Source organism: Ostrinia furnacalis, unplaced genomic scaffold, assembly GCF_004193835.3.
Source record: "Ostrinia furnacalis isolate ACB-3 unplaced genomic scaffold, ASM419383v2 OfSCF4327, whole genome shotgun sequence".
Classification (NCBI taxonomy): domain Eukaryota; kingdom Metazoa; phylum Arthropoda; class Insecta; order Lepidoptera; family Crambidae; genus Ostrinia; species Ostrinia furnacalis.
In genome coordinates, this window is record NW_021134566.1 from 207,985 (window position 1) to 225,981 (window position 17,997).

Consider the following 17,997-nt stretch of genomic DNA (forward strand, 5'->3'; position numbering starts at 1 on the left):
CCTCATACCATACTGGCTTTGCGGTAGCCGTTTTTTGAATTAGTGCAAACGTGCCAGTTGTTGCGGAAACATGTCTTGATTCAGTCACTTCGTCAGTTCCTAGTTGAGTAGCTTTATTGATTACAATAGGAAATTGTATATAATTTAATAGTATTTATGTGTGGTTTTTCGGCTATTTTCGGCTCATCGTATTAAGCATCTTATAACATAAAGTTAATCTGCATTTTTGTTAAGTTTTACTCCAAATCGTCAGTCCCTAGACCGTCAGGCCCTAGCTTTAAACGGCGCTAAGGACTAAGTTACTAGTTAGGGAGTGACATTTTTTATATAGTGATTATAACAAAACATCTACATTAAGTATATTAACTTATCTATAAATGTTAAGGTTATAAGTTTTATACTTTATTAAAAGTCATATAGTACTAATGTAGTATGAAAAAATTTAAAATTTTAATTTCTCCTAAAATAAGGCATAAAGTGACTGGCCCTTTTAGACATAACATAATTAATAAATAAACTATAATTTACACTAATAAAGTATTCAAAAGCATCTTAAAAAAGTTTAGGACAAAATGACGTCGAAAATATACAGATTTCTATGGAATGACCCAAATATAAACTCGTAAGAGATGAATATGTCTGGATGCACTAATACAGCTTACAACGCTCGTATTCACAAAGTAAATCCAACGCAAAGCGTTAAATCTGTGATTGGTTCGTATGTATATCACCCTGTGCGTCCACGCGCACTGTGAGACCTCATAGTAATGTTTGTGAATACGGGCGTAGGTATGTCAACTCGAAAGTCATTGACATCGATAAATCATTCATTCAACGGCTTATTCCCGATACATCAACGACTCAAATTATCATAAGTCTCAATGCATGAATGCTATTTTCCTTGATGGATCAATCACAATCACGAATTATCATAAGCTCATGTCTCAATACATACATGTTTCTTTGAACTTTACTTCTAAAATAAACCTTGAATTTATTGAGTTAAATAAAGAATGTTAATATGGTTTAATAGGCAGCCAAAATACGGAAAGCATTCATGTCAACTTACGTCCGTATTCAAATTCAAATTCAAATTATTTATTGCATGTCACATGGGTAAGGGTTCACAAACATTACTATCTACATAAAGGTCTCAATGTGCGCGTGAACGCACAGAGTGACATACGAACCATTCACAGAGCTCTATTCAACGCTGTGCGTTCGATTTGCTGCTTCACTTATGCTAGCATCGTTTGTGAGTACGGGCGTTAGATTGGTCTCGACTCGAGACACCGCAAACTCATTAATTTGGCCAGAGAATACTAAATATTGGTTCATCATGACTCAAGCGTAACGGTAGACGCCGCCTGCGACCTTCATAATGTAGTTTGAAGCTATTTTCGCGTAAATGAAGTTGGCAGAAATGTCAAACGCAGTTTCTCAGCCAGCAGAATTGTAGACTTTGAACTTTTCCCAATTTATTCTATTGTTTACTTCGTAACATTGAGACAATTTGTTTACCTTGACGATTCGTGCAGACTTGCCTTTCACGGGTAGCTGATATGAGATTATAGCTCCCGTGTTCATCTTCCGTAAAATTGGTTTCCCTTACTATCGTTACAAATACATTTTACAGTAATTGTTCCTCGTTGCATTTGCACAAATGATTGCTACTGTCGTGAAGCCTATGGATTCCAACCATTTGAATGAAAATAACCGAATCCGCATGCTTTCGGATTGATTCGGTTTAGGACATCGAGCAGACTAGTAGGCACAAGTGGGATTAATTTGCTATTAAACTGAAGCTTGACATTGGGATCATTGTAGGTTCATCCGAAACTGGTTATTTAGGTATGACGGTTTTTGTAAAACTATGCATATTTCTCAACTGTTGATCATTTGCAAAATGTATGACTTCGTACAAACAATCCCTGTGATGAAGATTTTCGAACCAAATTCATAGTTTAGCCAGAATAGACCAGAATTTCTCTATCTACCTAGCCTCCGTTTATTCGGTCAATTCTATTGAAATCGCACCAACTTAAGCAGGTACGAGGTACATAATGTATGTATACAACATACGTCACGAAACGTACGTAGCACTATCATGTGATGTGATATCGAAGAATTGGCCCACGCGTCACAGTGACGAGAATATCAGAGTATAAATACTCGTACATTCCATATTTATATTACCGTTCCTATATTTATACGTTGAATCCTTAATTACTGTTGAATTCGAATCCTAAAAATAAACCTTTGTAAAGGGAGAGCTTCCATTCCTTAGTGTCTCATGTACATAACCTACCGGTATATAGCCATCTACTTACGAGTATAAATAAATAAATAATAAATTAATCTTTGGACAATTTCACACAGCGCCAGCTAGCCCCAAAGTAAGCAACTTAATGCTTGTGTTATGGGTGCTAGCTTAATCTATTATATAAAAGAAAGTCGTGTTAGTTTCTCCACTTATAACTCAAGAACGGCTGAACTGATTTCGCTGAAAATTGTCAGGGAGGTAGTTTAGAGTCAGGAGAAGGACATAGGATACTTTTTATCCCGTTATTTATTGCCATTAAGGCGGAACAAAGTTTGCCGGGTCAGCTAGTAAATAAATAAATCTTTGGACAATTTCACACAGCGCCAGCTAGCCCCAAAGTAAGCAACTTAATGCTTGTGTTATGGGTGCTAGCTTAACGGATATACTACACTCGCGAGCAAAACTATGGAATCACTTACATGAAGTTGTTTCCACGCGATCTTGTGTACTTACGAATTTGTTAGTAACAAAAAAAGTGGCACCATTTTAAAGATTAAACTTTTACCTTTAAATTGATACCAAATTCATTTAAATCACACCAGTATTTAAAAAGATATTCCGGCTGATGTGAAGAACTAAGGAAAAACACATGTATCAACTGTTTGATACGTCGCGAGTTGCGGCCTACTTACCCCCTATAAAAACACGTGTTTTCGGATTTTTGCTTTCACACGTTGATCCATACACATCTCCGCTTTTTTTACACTTTACCTGGGAATCTACACCTACAGAAGCAGCACAAATCGTTGCACTATTGCAAGAAGGGCTCAGCCTGCGGGCTGTCGCACGTCAGCTCCACATAAGCCAGTCCTGGGTTTCGAAAGTTTTAAGACGCTTTCGGGAGACTGGTGGCTTTATCTCGAGACCAAGTTCTGAACAGCGCCGGTGCATATCGCAGAGGGATGACCGTTTTTTCATGTCAACCTCTCTATGAAATCATCATTTGAGTGGTATCGACATCCAGCAAGAGCTCAGAAATGTTCGTAGGATAGCTGTTAGCATGTGGACAGATCGTCTAAGATATAAGCAGTAGAATTTGACTCCAAAAAGGCCTGCCACAGGCTCGAAACTGACGGCAGGTCACCGACAAGCACGCTTTCAATTAACTCGCACTTATTTTTATGGGAAGGCGAGTAATGGAGGCGAGTTTTGTTCTCCGATGAATGCAGACTGTGTTTGCAGTGCAGCACTTGAAGAGGTCGGGTCTATAGGCAGCCTGGAGAGCGATTTGTGCAGTGCTGGTTCGCTGAAACAGTGGCTTGTGGGGGTGGCTTGCTCGACTTCCCATCGAGATGTGTACGAGCAAATTGAAAGAGTGTTTATTGGTGACCTGCCGTCAGTTTCGAGCCTGTGGCAGGCCTCTTTGGAGTCAAATTCTATTGCTTATATCTTAGACGAACTGTTCACACGCTAACAGCTATCCTACGAACATTTCTGAGCTCTTGCTGGACGTCAATACCAGTCAAATGACGATTTCATAGAGAGGTTGACATGAAAAAACGGTCATCCTTCTGCGATGTGCACTGGCGCTGTTCAGAACTTGGTCTCGGGATAAAGCCACTAGTCTCCCGAAAGCGTCTTAAAACTTTCGAAACCCAGGACTAGCTTATGTGGAGCTAACATGCGACAGCCCGCTGGCTGAGCCCTTCTTGCAATAGTGCAAGGATTTGTGCTGCTTCTGAAGGTGTAGAATCCCAGGTAAAGTGTCAAAAGAAGCTGAGATGTGTATGGATCAACGTGTGAAAGCAAAAATCCGAAAACACGTGCTTTTATAGGGGGTAAATGAGCCGCAACTCGCGACGTATCAAACAGTTGATACATGTCTTTTTCCTTACTTCTTCACATTAGCCGCGATATCTTTTTAAATACTTGTGTGATTTAAATGAATTTGGTATCAATTTAAACTTAAAAATTTAATCTTTAAAATGGTGCCACTTTTTTTGTTACTAACAAATTCTTTAGTACACAAGATCGCGTGGAAACAACTTCATGTAAGTGATTCCATACTTTTGCTCGCAAGTGTACTTATATACTTTTTTTTTAAATACATAAATATTATACATAGTCACACCCAGACCCGTCACAGAAATTAAAATTCATCATTTCAATTTCTGCCCGGCCGGGAATCGAACCCGGGACCTCTCGGCATAGTAGTCCGTTCTGAACCACTACACCAAACGGCCGGCCGTATGTGTTCCTAATTTTTTTTTCGACCTTTTTAGCCTATGTTATATGGATCTATGCATCAATAACATGCAGGGTGTATCGATAATTTTCATGAGTTACTACGACTATTACCAAATCTTACTACAGACCAAAATACATCACTGTGATACATATAGGAACTGTAAATAGATACATCTATTTTAAAATATATGACTGTGTTTAATAAAATTACTATTTACAAGCATTCAGTCTAAACTAATATAAAGAATAACTAAAGTTTAAAGTTACCATGCAAATGGACGTCATTAGTATTGCAAAAACTTGTATGTTTGAAGTACTAAAATTGACACGTGCGGCCGTTTGCGAAATTTAGTGCCTTATCGTTAATTTTATGCACGTGTTAAATTTTGTTAGCAATGCTAAGCTGTTCTAACATTGATTTATTTTGTAACCGAGCACAAAACCAGTCGTAATAAGGGAACTATTATATTATGATAACTGGTAATAATAAATATTAATTGGACCACAAGCAATTATACCAGCCTACTCTATCAAGATATCCCGACACGGATCGGAACTTTTTCCTTAGCTCTAGAATCTCTTGACGAATCTACCGGCTGATTTACACGAATTAATGAGTTTAATCAAATAAAATTGAGTTAAAATTTACTTAAATTTAGTGACCTACCTAACTACTTAATACGTGCGATCAAATATACCAGCTAACGTTTACCGTTGAAACACAACTGTCGGTTAAGCTAAATTTCGAATTAAATCTCGAAGGATATCCACGCTCAAAGGAAATTAGTCTTACTAATATTGCATAAAGCTACAATTAGGGGGGTACGATATATTAAAGAGCTCAAGGAATTGTCAATAGTTTCTGCTGAAATCCTTATTCCATAATGATACATAACTTGAGAAAACTGTGTTGCGCGGACAACAAAATACGAGTATTCGAAATTAATTTCGAAGTATGTATCTAACTAGTATACTCTGTAACTTTTTCGTATTCCACATTGCTCAAGGTCTGCTTATGCATTTTTATGCTCACTCTTTCATTCTTATTAACAATCCGATTTTCCATTCTGACTCACAAACTTCTAAAAAGGAATATTCTATTTAAACAACATTTTCTACGACTCTTGACGGCTTTCGAGAAACTTCCTCAGCTCTTAGTATTGTCACATTAACTCAGGTGGTATTATATTAATAGTCCGAGCTTCAAACATTAAGTTACTAAAGACTGGTGTTAAAAGTATAACAGGTAACCTAACCAAGTGTCCATCTTCAATAAAAGCTACCTGAATCCTCGCCAGGCCCTGGTCATCCGATACTGTTACAAATACCATTTCAACAGAACAATAAGATGTTACTTCTAAGTATTGGGTGTCCATTGAAACAGTTGAAGGATTGATGGTTATGAGCACAATCTTTTCTTAGTAGTCGCTTCAGTCAAAAGTATACTATTTCTTAAAAATGTCTGAGATTTCTCCCTAAAAGAAATGTAGAGTAGGGCTTTAGTTTTCTATATAATAACAAGTAATTTGTAACGGTCTCAACAAGAAAAAACACAGTGGTATTTTTCTTTTTTCTTAGTAAGCGGATTAACAGCAAAGCAGGAAACAATTTAACTTTGAAAGAAGTTTTACTGCTTAAAAAAACCACCACCCTCATTTAAGAGTTTCTATTGTTACCCAAAACAATCGAAAAGGTTTCAGTACTTTTTGTTCCTCTACTGTTGGCGTTAAGTCCCATAAACATCCGTATTCTCAGATCGTTCCTTCCTTTTCACTGAAAGCAAGATGTCCCTACGAGCGACAATGACTGAAATACCAATTTTCAAATACTGGACGATGCGGAAACTGCATTAGGGAGTAGTCCTGCAGAACGCGTTCTTTGTTAGGTTAATAGACTATTAGATAACGCCAAGAAGAATACAATGACGTCACCACTAAATGTCGACATAGAAACGGGTCGTCCATGAGAAATTGTGTGGTTGCCAAAGTATTCCGCTTCCTGCATTGCTAGCGGTAACGCTGCACGCGTAATAAGTGTTATGAATAATTACGAGTTCTCATTCACATGGCAACGAAATAGTAGAAACTGAATTAAGTATGCGCCTGATCACAATGCATATTATAAATTCTCAATCCACTCCCGCTTCTATTTCAAAGCATCCGCATGTATACCACTACAAAAATGCGGTAGGTAATAGAAACAATGTCTTAAGTAAAAGTTACCCAAGTAGAAACACAGTAGTACGTAGCTCGTAGGGACATCTTGCTATCAGCTACCACGTGTGATGAATTGACTGAACTGCTTGCACAATGAATGCTAAAACTAACGAATAAATCTTTATTGTACAAGATACAAGACTGATGATGAAACACCACCAGTTAAAATGGCACGTGGTCTTTTCTCTATTACTATAGTCATAGATAAATGATTATCAATGGGGACTACTCTGACCAAAGGGACTATTTCATCAGAAGCCAAACTGTTGATCCTGGCTATAAAGAAGCTGCAGCTGTGAAAAAGAAAGGTAGCATGAGTCTCGTGATATCAGACAGTTCACGAGTACAGATACATTAGTCACTAAAGGTGACGCAATATGCTTGACCAGTTTGCTGTTTACCGCACCTATTTATTTTTTCCAATAATCTGTTATAAGTTCTAAAATATTAAACAAAAAGTTTGCCTCAAATCTGTTTTGGACTGACGACGCCTCCGAGGCTAAAAAAGGCTAATTCATGCTCCACCGGGCTGCCGATCGAACCTTGAATGAGTTCAACGAATTCCTTAACTGCTTGACACCACACTGTGACTTTGACCACTTTGACGAACGATACCTGTGCACCATACTACAGCAATTATGTTTGTATTTTTTATCCTCGTCATCTCTCTCATTGGTGATGGTGAAAAAAAATCGTTTATTGCAAAAAAAAAAAAACAATTACATTTTTCATATTAATCTTGAACTCCACACTAGAAAGATGGATACGGTGCCGCCGCGCCGTGCTGCTTTGTCTTCGATATATGTACTCGTAAATATGGCCACTATTCTCTAAACTACGCTAATAAAAGATGAATCTAAAATCAATTTATTATTTCTTGCCATATCTCACAAACTTTTCCTTTGTAATAAATTACTAAACGTGAAATTATGGAAATAAACGACTGGTTCAAACGTACTTAGCCTTAATGGTAATGACAGCGTGTATCAAAATGTGATTAAAGTAGCAAGTTAACAATTCCAAGAAAGCGATTGTTAAGGCGGCTGAAAATAGATGTAAAACTTTTACCAGACTGTTAGCTAGACCAAGTTAGCTCTGCCTGAAATAAACGAAACCTCCCAGATGAACTTACTAACTGATCATGTGACTAAAAAGTAAAAACTGAGTTGAGTGAGTTTAAAAGTTCTCTTATTTCTTGTACTTTTTCTTCTAATTATACAACTTTGCGACTATTTGTGGACCTAACTTATATTTTTAGATGTGCAGTAAAATACGAAATCAATACAACAATTAAAATAATAATTGAATGTTTTGTTTTACTTGTAATACGCAACCAAGGAAGTGCAATTAAGTTACGTTTACGTAACTTAATTGCTTTAGCATTAATACTTATTTTTTAGTAAAATCAACATCTATTAGGTACTCGTATATCCATTTACAGTGTTACTTATTTAGTACACTTTCAGAATCCTCTCCTTTTAAAGGAGAGTCTGGTGTTGACTTATTCCACGTCTCTTTGTACGAGTATGCTACTTGAATTGAATCTTTGAATGTATTGACAATTAGGTATTCTGTCTATAAAGCTAAAAAAGTTCACTGCCACTTTTAGCAGAACTGTTCTATTTATAACACTTAATTGACTTTAATATAACTATATTCTTACGAAAGACTTCATCGCGCGCAATGATATTAAATATATAATATCATTGATCGCGCGTATGTTCTCTTTTAAGGGTTAAACACTAACCTATGTTTTTTCCTGGGGCTCACACCATGTCCTTGCCAAATTATTTTCTTAATCGGTTCAGTGGTTTAACTGTGAAAAGATAACTGACAGCAGATAGTGTTATTAATATCGATGGATATCTATCTTGTAACTAACTCTTTGAAATCCCACTAAAATGACCTAAAATCGGATTAGCAAGTAAGGAATTATAGAAATATGTTTTATTTAAATCACATGTTGTTAGAAAAAACCTAGCCTATAACAAACTAACATAATATCCATTGAAAACCATATAGGTAACTACAATTTAACAAATAAAGGAAATGATCTTTAGCCTCGACTTTTCGCGTTTTAGCGTTAGTTGCAAAAATCTTTTCATTTGTTTCCTCAAGCAGTTCTTTCTTGATCATCAGATATCATTCTTTGATTTGTTCAGAAACAGATTGTTTTAGCATTGATTTGATCTTACACGTGGATGCTTGTTTATCTTATGACTCTTTGATTAACAGTTGGGTGATGGTTGATGTATGTCGGGATCTAGTACTTGCGTGACTTCGTATTTAGGATGCTACAGGTGTAGTATATAGTCACATACATGGCAATAACGCTGTGGAGATACGTAAGAATATAAATATTTATCTGGACGCTCACTAAAATAAAAATAAACAAATTGGGACGCGACTATTCTTGTGACTAGGGTTGCCAGGCGTCCGGCTTTAGCCGGACATGTTTGGCTTTTTAGGGACTTGTCCGGCCAAATATTGCCTTGTCCGGCCTGTCCGGCTTTTGCTAGGCTTTTTATTTAGTTGCCGCGCCAGGCAAAAGTCGAGCCACAGAATCATATGAAGCGCACGCATCAGGATGTTGGTTAGCAACCGATATGATGATAGTACTCACTCATGAGCTGACACTAATTACATTGTCACATGTCCGGCTTTTAGGGTAAAATGTCCGGCCAAATGAAGCACAAAGTCCGGCTTTTGTGTTTTTGGACCTGGCAACCCTACTTGTGACACTTTTCGGGACAGCAGAGTAAGGAAGTGTAGGTATGAACATTGGACATGTAACGTTATGTAATATGGCTATTGTATTTTTGCCAGAGATCATTTTCTTTTTAGGCTATGTATAGTATTCAGTTATTATGATACTAGGTACTTTTTTTAATTCGAGTATTCGAAAGGACAACATTATTAACAATTAACGGTTTCACAACAATATGCAATGTTTTTTCTGTCTATTAATTAAAAATGTGCAGTTTTCAGTACATAAAGCCGTTTTATTTTTTATTTACTGTCTGTCAAGCATACATATATGTTTTGCCAACTTTCACCTTCGCTAACATTCTGCGTGGCGTGTTGCTAAGTAACGTCTAGCATATCGCAACGTATGGGGCGAGCCCCCAATGAACTTGCGTTCCGACCTGCTGCTATCAGCTGTTATTCCACCTCTACCAATTTACGCGAATCCAGCGACACCGTAACGTCACCCACGTACAAAGCTCAGTCGCAACGCTTGCCACAAGTGTCGGTTTAGCCTCACAGTACCGGGCTCGGTCGCCAGCCACATATAACCGGAGCTACGCGGTTTGCCGAACTCGCCGTAATGACGAAATAGTATGACAGTATGGGCTATTCACTCGATCAGTGTGAGAATGCTCTTGGGCGCGATAGGACGCGGTGCGCGGCTCGCCACGTGGCACTCTCGACTAGTTTAAGTATTACTTGATCTGATAGTTATATAGTTCCAAAGAAATATTTCGTCTGTGATCCTTATTTTATAGTTAATTATTTTTCACATTTACGTCAAAGTAAATCTGATAAAATGTCTCTGGAGTTGGAAGAAATTGCGGGAACGACCGGCGACGTGTTTGAAGATTTCCTGATTATATTTCGACGATGTTTGGCAAAGGTAGGTTAATGCAATCTAAATTTGGGTTAGCTAGGACACACGCTGAGTGCCTAGTCTGTCAGTGATTAAGTCGGCATCGACTGAAACGTATCTGCTAACTGCTTGTGAATAAAATACCATTCAAATATGGACATGGATTCCTACACCGACATTTGGGAGTGGATTTTAAAGGTACTTATTTAAATTTTGGGATTAGTGCTGTATCACTTTTAGTTGTCAAGACACAATCGCATCTCGTAACCTTCAATTCATTTTACTTTCACACTGGATTGTTGAAAAGCTTTCAAGATCCTGCAGCAATAAGTTTGATCTTAGTGATTTTGACAAGGACGCAAGTTGTGCGTCAGTTGCCTTTCCCGCCACTTTAATGTCAAGCTTTGGGTGTCTGTTTTTCGCCATATTGGGTATCGGCAGGTACCCGGCAAAAGGAACGTGCCAGGCGGGCTCCACGTGGTGTCCTGATGCGCCTGTTGCTAAGCTAGCGTTCAACAGCGTGTAAATGCCTTTAACTAAATAATGAGTAAATATTTAATTATGCTGAGCGAAAAACGGGATGTAGGTAACGTTACGGCTGAGCGATATCTAGAAACTTCTATTCTACTGAACCTACACTCATTAAATGTAATGCTGATAGCTGTTTTTCGTTTATGATGTTGAGATAAAATAATGAGGAGTTTTATGAGATTTACTTGTTTTTTTAACATAAGTTATGCATTCTTCATGACATTCCTGAGTAATATGTAGGTACCTACTTACAGGGAAACTAAAGTTCCTAAAAGTAGTCATATTCCTAAAATATACTTATCTTGTCTCGTAGATGACGAGGTTGGATTAGAACAAGTTCCATGTCAATGATAAAAGCAGGATAAGATATGTTGTATGTATGTATGTAATTTGCAATACCTAAATAATTTTGTATACCTAGATTTTTTGGATGATGGGCACTTTTCTATGGAATCTGGGCGTAAAACCAACAGAAATGTAACTACTATTATTTGTTAGGACTTAATATTAGAAATATATTTTTATATAAATAACTATCAAAAACTCCCGGGTTTGCTTGGAAATTGACATAATGTGTAATAGTAATAGGTGCTTTATTGCGCAAACAAAAAATATTATTAATTAAGTAATATACTTATCTACTTACATTTTAAATACATTAAGTTATTTATTCATTATTATGTTCAACAGTTCAGGAGTGGGGCCAACAAATGGTATATTTAAACCATGTTCTACATTATAAGCGTAGGACCATACCTAGGTACCATTTAGAGAAATGACATACACACAGTCATGTTTCAATGGGATTTCTACCAGTTAAGATGTAGTGTTGTCGCATAATCGATCACGGATCGATTATTAATCGATATTGCCAAATAACGATTTATTTATTCGGTACACATACTTACTAAATCGATAGAATCGATACTAAGATATGATACGATACTCTCAATATGATCAATAAAAGCAATCTAATTGACCTAATACTATTTTTATTACCCTAATGTGATGTGAAATACTATGGAAACTTTGCATATTCAACGAGCTCTATCTCCGTATCCCCGCGTATTTCAGGATTGTTGTCATACTATGAAATGAAGTACTAGTATTAAGCTTTAATTTAGTATACTTTTTGTTTCTGTTGGTTTAACGCCCAATTTGCCCATCATCCTTTGTCAATGACAGCTATTGATAGTCATAACAACGCTAGATAAAGGTTCCTAACACCGTCAGCATAACTTTTAAAGAATGACTGAAAGGTATTCCCTTTTATCCGAATGATTAACAATATTAGGACAAAAAAACTATAATTGCTGTGCGAATTTGCGACCTTTGATCAACTTTCATTAATTCGCCAGTAACTTTCACATTCCGCGTATGTGGTGTTACCTCATTAAGTGCCACTTGCTTTCATCTAAGTCGCGCCTTTTACAACCTAACTAGTTTCTCTGTCCATTGACTCAACTAGAGACAAATGGTCATCAGGAAAACTGCGCTATATTAATATTTAAGCTGATTTTGATTCATCTTTTCCTTTTCTAGTATTACCTCCATATTAGTCTTTTAACACGCCATGTTGTATTTATTTAGTTATTTTGCATTCATGCGAATCTTTGTGTCTAATATCGTTTCTTCTTGCCTTTAAAATGCAAACCCATCTGGGCAGCCCATCAGTTAATTGTTTTTGTGGTTGTCTTTAATGACAGTGTAAGTTACAATCCCTATTTGAATGGTATTTTTGAATTACGTTTTATATGAAATAATTACGTGTTTTCCTGTTTTTATATTGTTTAGTAAACCATTAACGTTTGTTCAACAACAAATAGTCATCTTTAATTCATAATAATTAGTCTTGGAACGCGCGGTAATGATTATTAAATTAAAAATTAATTTACAACACACTACTTATTTTAAGCGTAACAGGGTGATCCGGTACGACATCGTTAGCCAATTGATAACTAATTTGTTCGATTAACACATTTGTTAACCGTGTCCGTGTCAAACACGTGCAATTTATCTTCGAGTCCACTGAGGCTCAAGTAGTACTGGTAAAAACTGATATACGCCTATCCCGTTCATCTTAAAACCTCTTATTTATAAAGGAAGTGCTAGAATAATCCAAAAATACCACAGATAACTTTTTAGGTAATGTACCTGCTATCAAACAATGATTTTCACATTTAATACCATTCATCATGATTTTTTACATCCCATTGACACAATCAGAATCGATAAATCGTATCGAAATGTTATGTCATATCTTAAAATGTTTGTATATTGCCTATTTTTGCATACTGTCAAATATCTAACTCAATATTCCGAACTTATGAATGGAACATGATGTGTTAACATTAAAATGCTTGTTGAAGAGACAGTAACCGTTATCATTTGCCAACTTTTAACTGTCAACTTGTACTGATAAACCCCTTGACGGAGCGACAACAGGATATTCTGCGACCTAGATTCGAAACGTTGTCTGGGCTAACCAAACAATCAGGCAAATCTCTGGGTCCTTTTTATGGGTGATATAACCAATATATTGTTATAACCCTTTAATTAGGCACAGTACCTACTACTTAGGTGAGTCACAGTCAAACACTTGCCTATAAGTTAATTTAATTAGGCCTTCGTCAGTGACTAATAATTTCTCGATATTCATTTATACATCGATATACTTAATGACATTATAACTTAAATTTAATACACTCAGGGAATACCAGAGCTATTTAGCTAGATAACGCTTCCTTACTTCCTTGTCACCTAAACCAACCATATGCTTTGGACGGTAGAGTTTCAATTTGGAAATCATATTGTAACGGTGACAATAAATGACGTGCGCGTATGTTGAGTCATGTCGGATATTCGTGGAATTTGAAACATCAGCTGGGTGCAGGATGTAGGTTCAACAAGGATGGCTTATTGTAAGCAGACTATAGCTATACAATACAAAAATGCTTATCAGCATTTAGGCGGTATTGTAAAGCATTGTATTGGCGATTGTTCTAGAAACTTATCGGTTTCGATTATTAGTTTAAGTTATCCTCAATGCGGTTAAGTAGTTGTAGGTGTTCTTGAGAATGTGGATCGTTGTGATTATTGGGTGTAGATAAAATGTTGTTAATCGTACAAAATTGATACTGATAAACCTACACCAAGTCCAATTCATCAATCGGGGAGTTCAGGTCAATCTCCTGAATTAAAATAATTTAAGATTCATAGATAGAGACAGCAAAAGCGAACTTAATTTTTAGAGCCTAGTTAGGTAGTAACAGTACATTAAAAAACAATTTACTTTAATTACCTATTTACCTTTAAAATTGACTTATAACTACAAAAGACTAGTAAAATGGAAGACTTGTTTTAAATAGTAAAAGGCGGTCATAAAGACAGAAATTGCCAGAACGGTCACTGCTACTTCCACTAATGTATTGTTGACTTAGTTATCGTGGTCCGCAATTTCTATGAATGGTAACCCTAATAGACAGAGAGTCTATGAGAGCTACGAGTAGATAGATGATAAGGATAGCAAGCAAGCAACACGTGCCGTTATTCTATTGCGTACTAAACAGACATAAATATCACTAGCATTTTCTACGTTGATGGTACAACAATACGCGTCGTTGGTTTTGTACTCCCAAAACAGTTACATACATATTGTATGTATCTACATCTTCACTTAACTAGGACTTGCCCAAATAAAATACTTTTTAAAAGATTACTTATTTAGATTTCAAAATAATTCCAGAAACATATCACGTTTCACGACAGGTGTTTTTCCTACCTCTTTTAAAACTGCCATTGTTTGTCCCATACATAAGGCTGGAGACCGGAAGAACCCATCAAACTATAGGCCAATATCACTTCTATCGACCATGTCAAAGATATTGGAGAAACACGTCAGCCGCAGACTGGTCAGCTACCTGAATAAGGCAGATCTGCTTTCAGAAAACCAGTACGGATTTCGTGCTGGCAGATCGACGGAGGATGCTGTGCTCAAACTGACCTCTCTGATTACCAAGTACCTAGACGAGGGTGATTGCTGCGTTGGAGTATTTTTGGATCTCCAGAAAGCCTTCGACACAGTTTCTATCCCGATATTACTCGCACGGCTAGAGAGTTCAGGTATTAGGGGCATAGTACACTCTTGGTTCTCGGACTATCTGACAGGTCGACGTCAAATCGTGAGAGTGGATGAGTATCACAGCAAGTCTGCTCCATGCAACTACGGTGTCCCGCAAGGCAGTACACTCGGTCCAACACTATTTTTAATTTACATAAATAGTTTATGTGATCTGAGTGTTCCTGGGGCTGACACCATCATGTTTGCAGACGACACTGTGGTTTTATTCCATAGTAAAATATGGGAAGAGGCGAAGCATATAGCAGAAACAGGACTAAGTCATATAACAGCCTGGTTAGAGCACAATCTTCTAACAATTAACTCCCAAAAAACCAAATTCCTCTGTTTTAGCAAGACAAAAGCCAAAAGTCCAGACAACAATATATGCCTAACGTTACACACATTCCCCTGCAACCAGAACATACAATCACCCTGTCATTGTCCTACTCTCTCCCGCATTCAGACAATCAAATATCTCGGTGTCACTGTCGATGACAACCTCCAATGGAAGCAACATCTAAATGTAGTCTCCGCTAAGGCGCGCAAACTCATATTTGCATTCAGACAGTTACGTATTGCAGCAGATCACGATCTTCTTGTCTCAACTTACAAAGCTCTTTGTCAATGCATCCTTACTTACTGTCTATGTGTTTGGGGTAACGCGGCGAAGACTCATATGATTCTGCTGGAAAGAGCTCAAAGAGCCGTTCTCAAAGTTGCACTAGGTCTTCCTTATCGGTTCCCAACAGAGCATCTGTATCAGCAAGCTAGGGTTCTCCCAGTCCGTAAATTATACATACTATTAACCTTATGTAGATTCCACAACAAAATAGTCCCACATACTACATTAGACAAAAGGAGAGTCCCTAGGTTCACTATTCCCATAACACACTCAGCACTCATGAAACGGCATTTTTCACACATGGCCCCTAGACTGTACAACAAAATACTTGCAACAAGTAAAGACATCACACAACTTGTTTCGGTAACGTTTAAAAAACTTATTATAAAATGGATGGAACAATATACGTACGACACTTTAGAAAAGTTAATCCAGACAATTACTAGTTTCTCTTAGCACACTTATTCAGTTACACACAAAATCACACTCACACTATCACACACACATTTTTGTTTTGTTTTTCTATTTAAATTATTTTTTAAATTAAAAGATAAAATTTAATCTAAATACCAAATTTTAGTCTTATGTTTTTTTGAGGAGGAGCCTGACTCTCGTTACACAGGTTAACCTTATACGAGAGCGGCACATATCTTGTAGTAAAGTGTTTATTTAATAAAAGTATTTTCATTTTCATCACGAGTGAAAACTTAACTCTAAACAAAATAAAAATATAAACTTATTTTACTCAAAAATAAAAATGTGTCCGTGAGGCAAAGAGGCGAGGATGCTGGCTGCATTTCCTTGCTGAATAGTTAGTTTAAAAAAAATATGTTTATTGAAATACATAAATACCTACTTGGACAGAAAATCACGTTTCGAGTGAAAATATATTTTACATTCATTACAAAGAGCTCGAGTTTAAAATGTTATTGTTAATAGGTAGTTACTGATGGCTCAGAATATTCAAGTATCTTACTTAATGACAGTCGTAGACTAGTTAGTCACCAAGTGACCTTTACCAGATTCGTTGCTATGCTGTTCTTTTCTACTTGCAAAATTACCTGTTTGACGACTGACATTCTTTAAAATTATAATGATCTAGTCTTTTCAATACACTTCTGAAGGTTATAAGTGGGTGTGGTGTACATTGGACTACAGCTAGGGTTGCCAGACATGTTTGGCTTTTTACGGTCGTGGTGTCCAAATATTCTGTCGGCCTGTCTGGCTTTTGTTAGGCTTTTATGTGGCATGGCATCAGGGCAGTGCCTTATGTGCTAACTTTTGAAGATTAGCAAATTAACATGGTAACACCAGGCATCACGTGTCGGGGGGCACAACAAAAAAATTGCTACTTTGCTTTTATCTGCGAATTGACACGGTGAATGTCCGGCGTTTAGGACAAAATGTCCGGCCAAATTAAGCACTGAGTCCGGCTTTTGTGGCAACCCTAACTACAGCAGAAGTTTAAAAATATAAATGCTGACGATGAAAGCAGTTAAAACAATAAAAGCTTATAACTATCGTTTATGTTTGTATGAAACGGGGAATCGTGATAAGCGTGTTCTATACAACTTATTTTAATTAATGTTTCGAGTTTTAAAACGCCTGTTTATATTTATGGGATTAACAATGCTCTGCTGATCACGCAAACGATATCAAATTATTTTTTCTTTCTACCAGGAGTTATTCAAGTATTGTTACGGACAGTGGTTTCATAGAGATTTCAATTTTCTTGACACATAAGTGTAATGGTCAGACAACAGCAAATCGCTCTTATCACAACGACATAAGATGACATAGTGTTTACGTTAATGTGCTGTCGTCTACATCCTGGTGACTGGTATTTTACCGCAAATCCGAGAACTCCGTTCAATAACATAAAAATATCAGATTACGCTCAGGGTCAAAGTCGAGATATCCGTACAATCCACTCCAAAGTCCAGTATACAGGCAACAGCACACCAAGTCTGTGTCGACTGTACGAATAAGACTAGACGCAGGCTAAGTTGGGCCCGATTTTAATTTGTATGAAGAATCGGCGTAATGTGCGCACTTCCATACATGCCCATACTGATGAACTACCCGACTAAACTATCGGCCGACAAAAAACGATGTTCTGCGCCTAGTCTAAGTCCGATTCTTCTACAAGCCGACATATCTACAGGCTTGTTAACGTCCGACTAAACAATGCTATGATAAACGTGTTGTAACTTGTAAGTGATTCGGAGCGGCATTGACCGCAATACCCGAAACCTTCTACATTGAAGTGAGCGCGGAAGGTTAATCACTTACAGATCTAACAGCGGAGTTGCATTGCGACTGTCCAAAGTACGAGTATGTGAATAAATCTGTCAAGTCATCTATGATTATTTTAGATCCTAACGCCCGTAT

The 17,997-nt window shown here is 37.1% G+C and overlaps 1 protein-coding gene across 2 annotated transcripts in view; it reads left to right on the plus strand.

The window, feature by feature from the left end:
- SCaMC (Short Calcium-binding Mitochondrial Carrier) overlaps positions 1-17,997 on the plus strand; it is a 51,027-nt gene that overhangs the window by 26,697 nt on the left and 6,333 nt on the right. Inside the window, exon 1 of one of the 2 annotated variants that reach the window (XM_028313718.1) lies at positions 10,014-10,360. The exons of the other annotated variant lie outside the window; for it this stretch is intronic. Within the exon in view, the coding sequence (XP_028169519.1) occupies positions 10,274-10,360 (87 nt within the window). The 5' untranslated portion in view covers positions 10,014-10,273. Of the gene's footprint in view, positions 1-10,013; positions 10,361-17,997 lie in introns of those variants that run through there. 2 annotated transcript variants of the gene reach the window in all.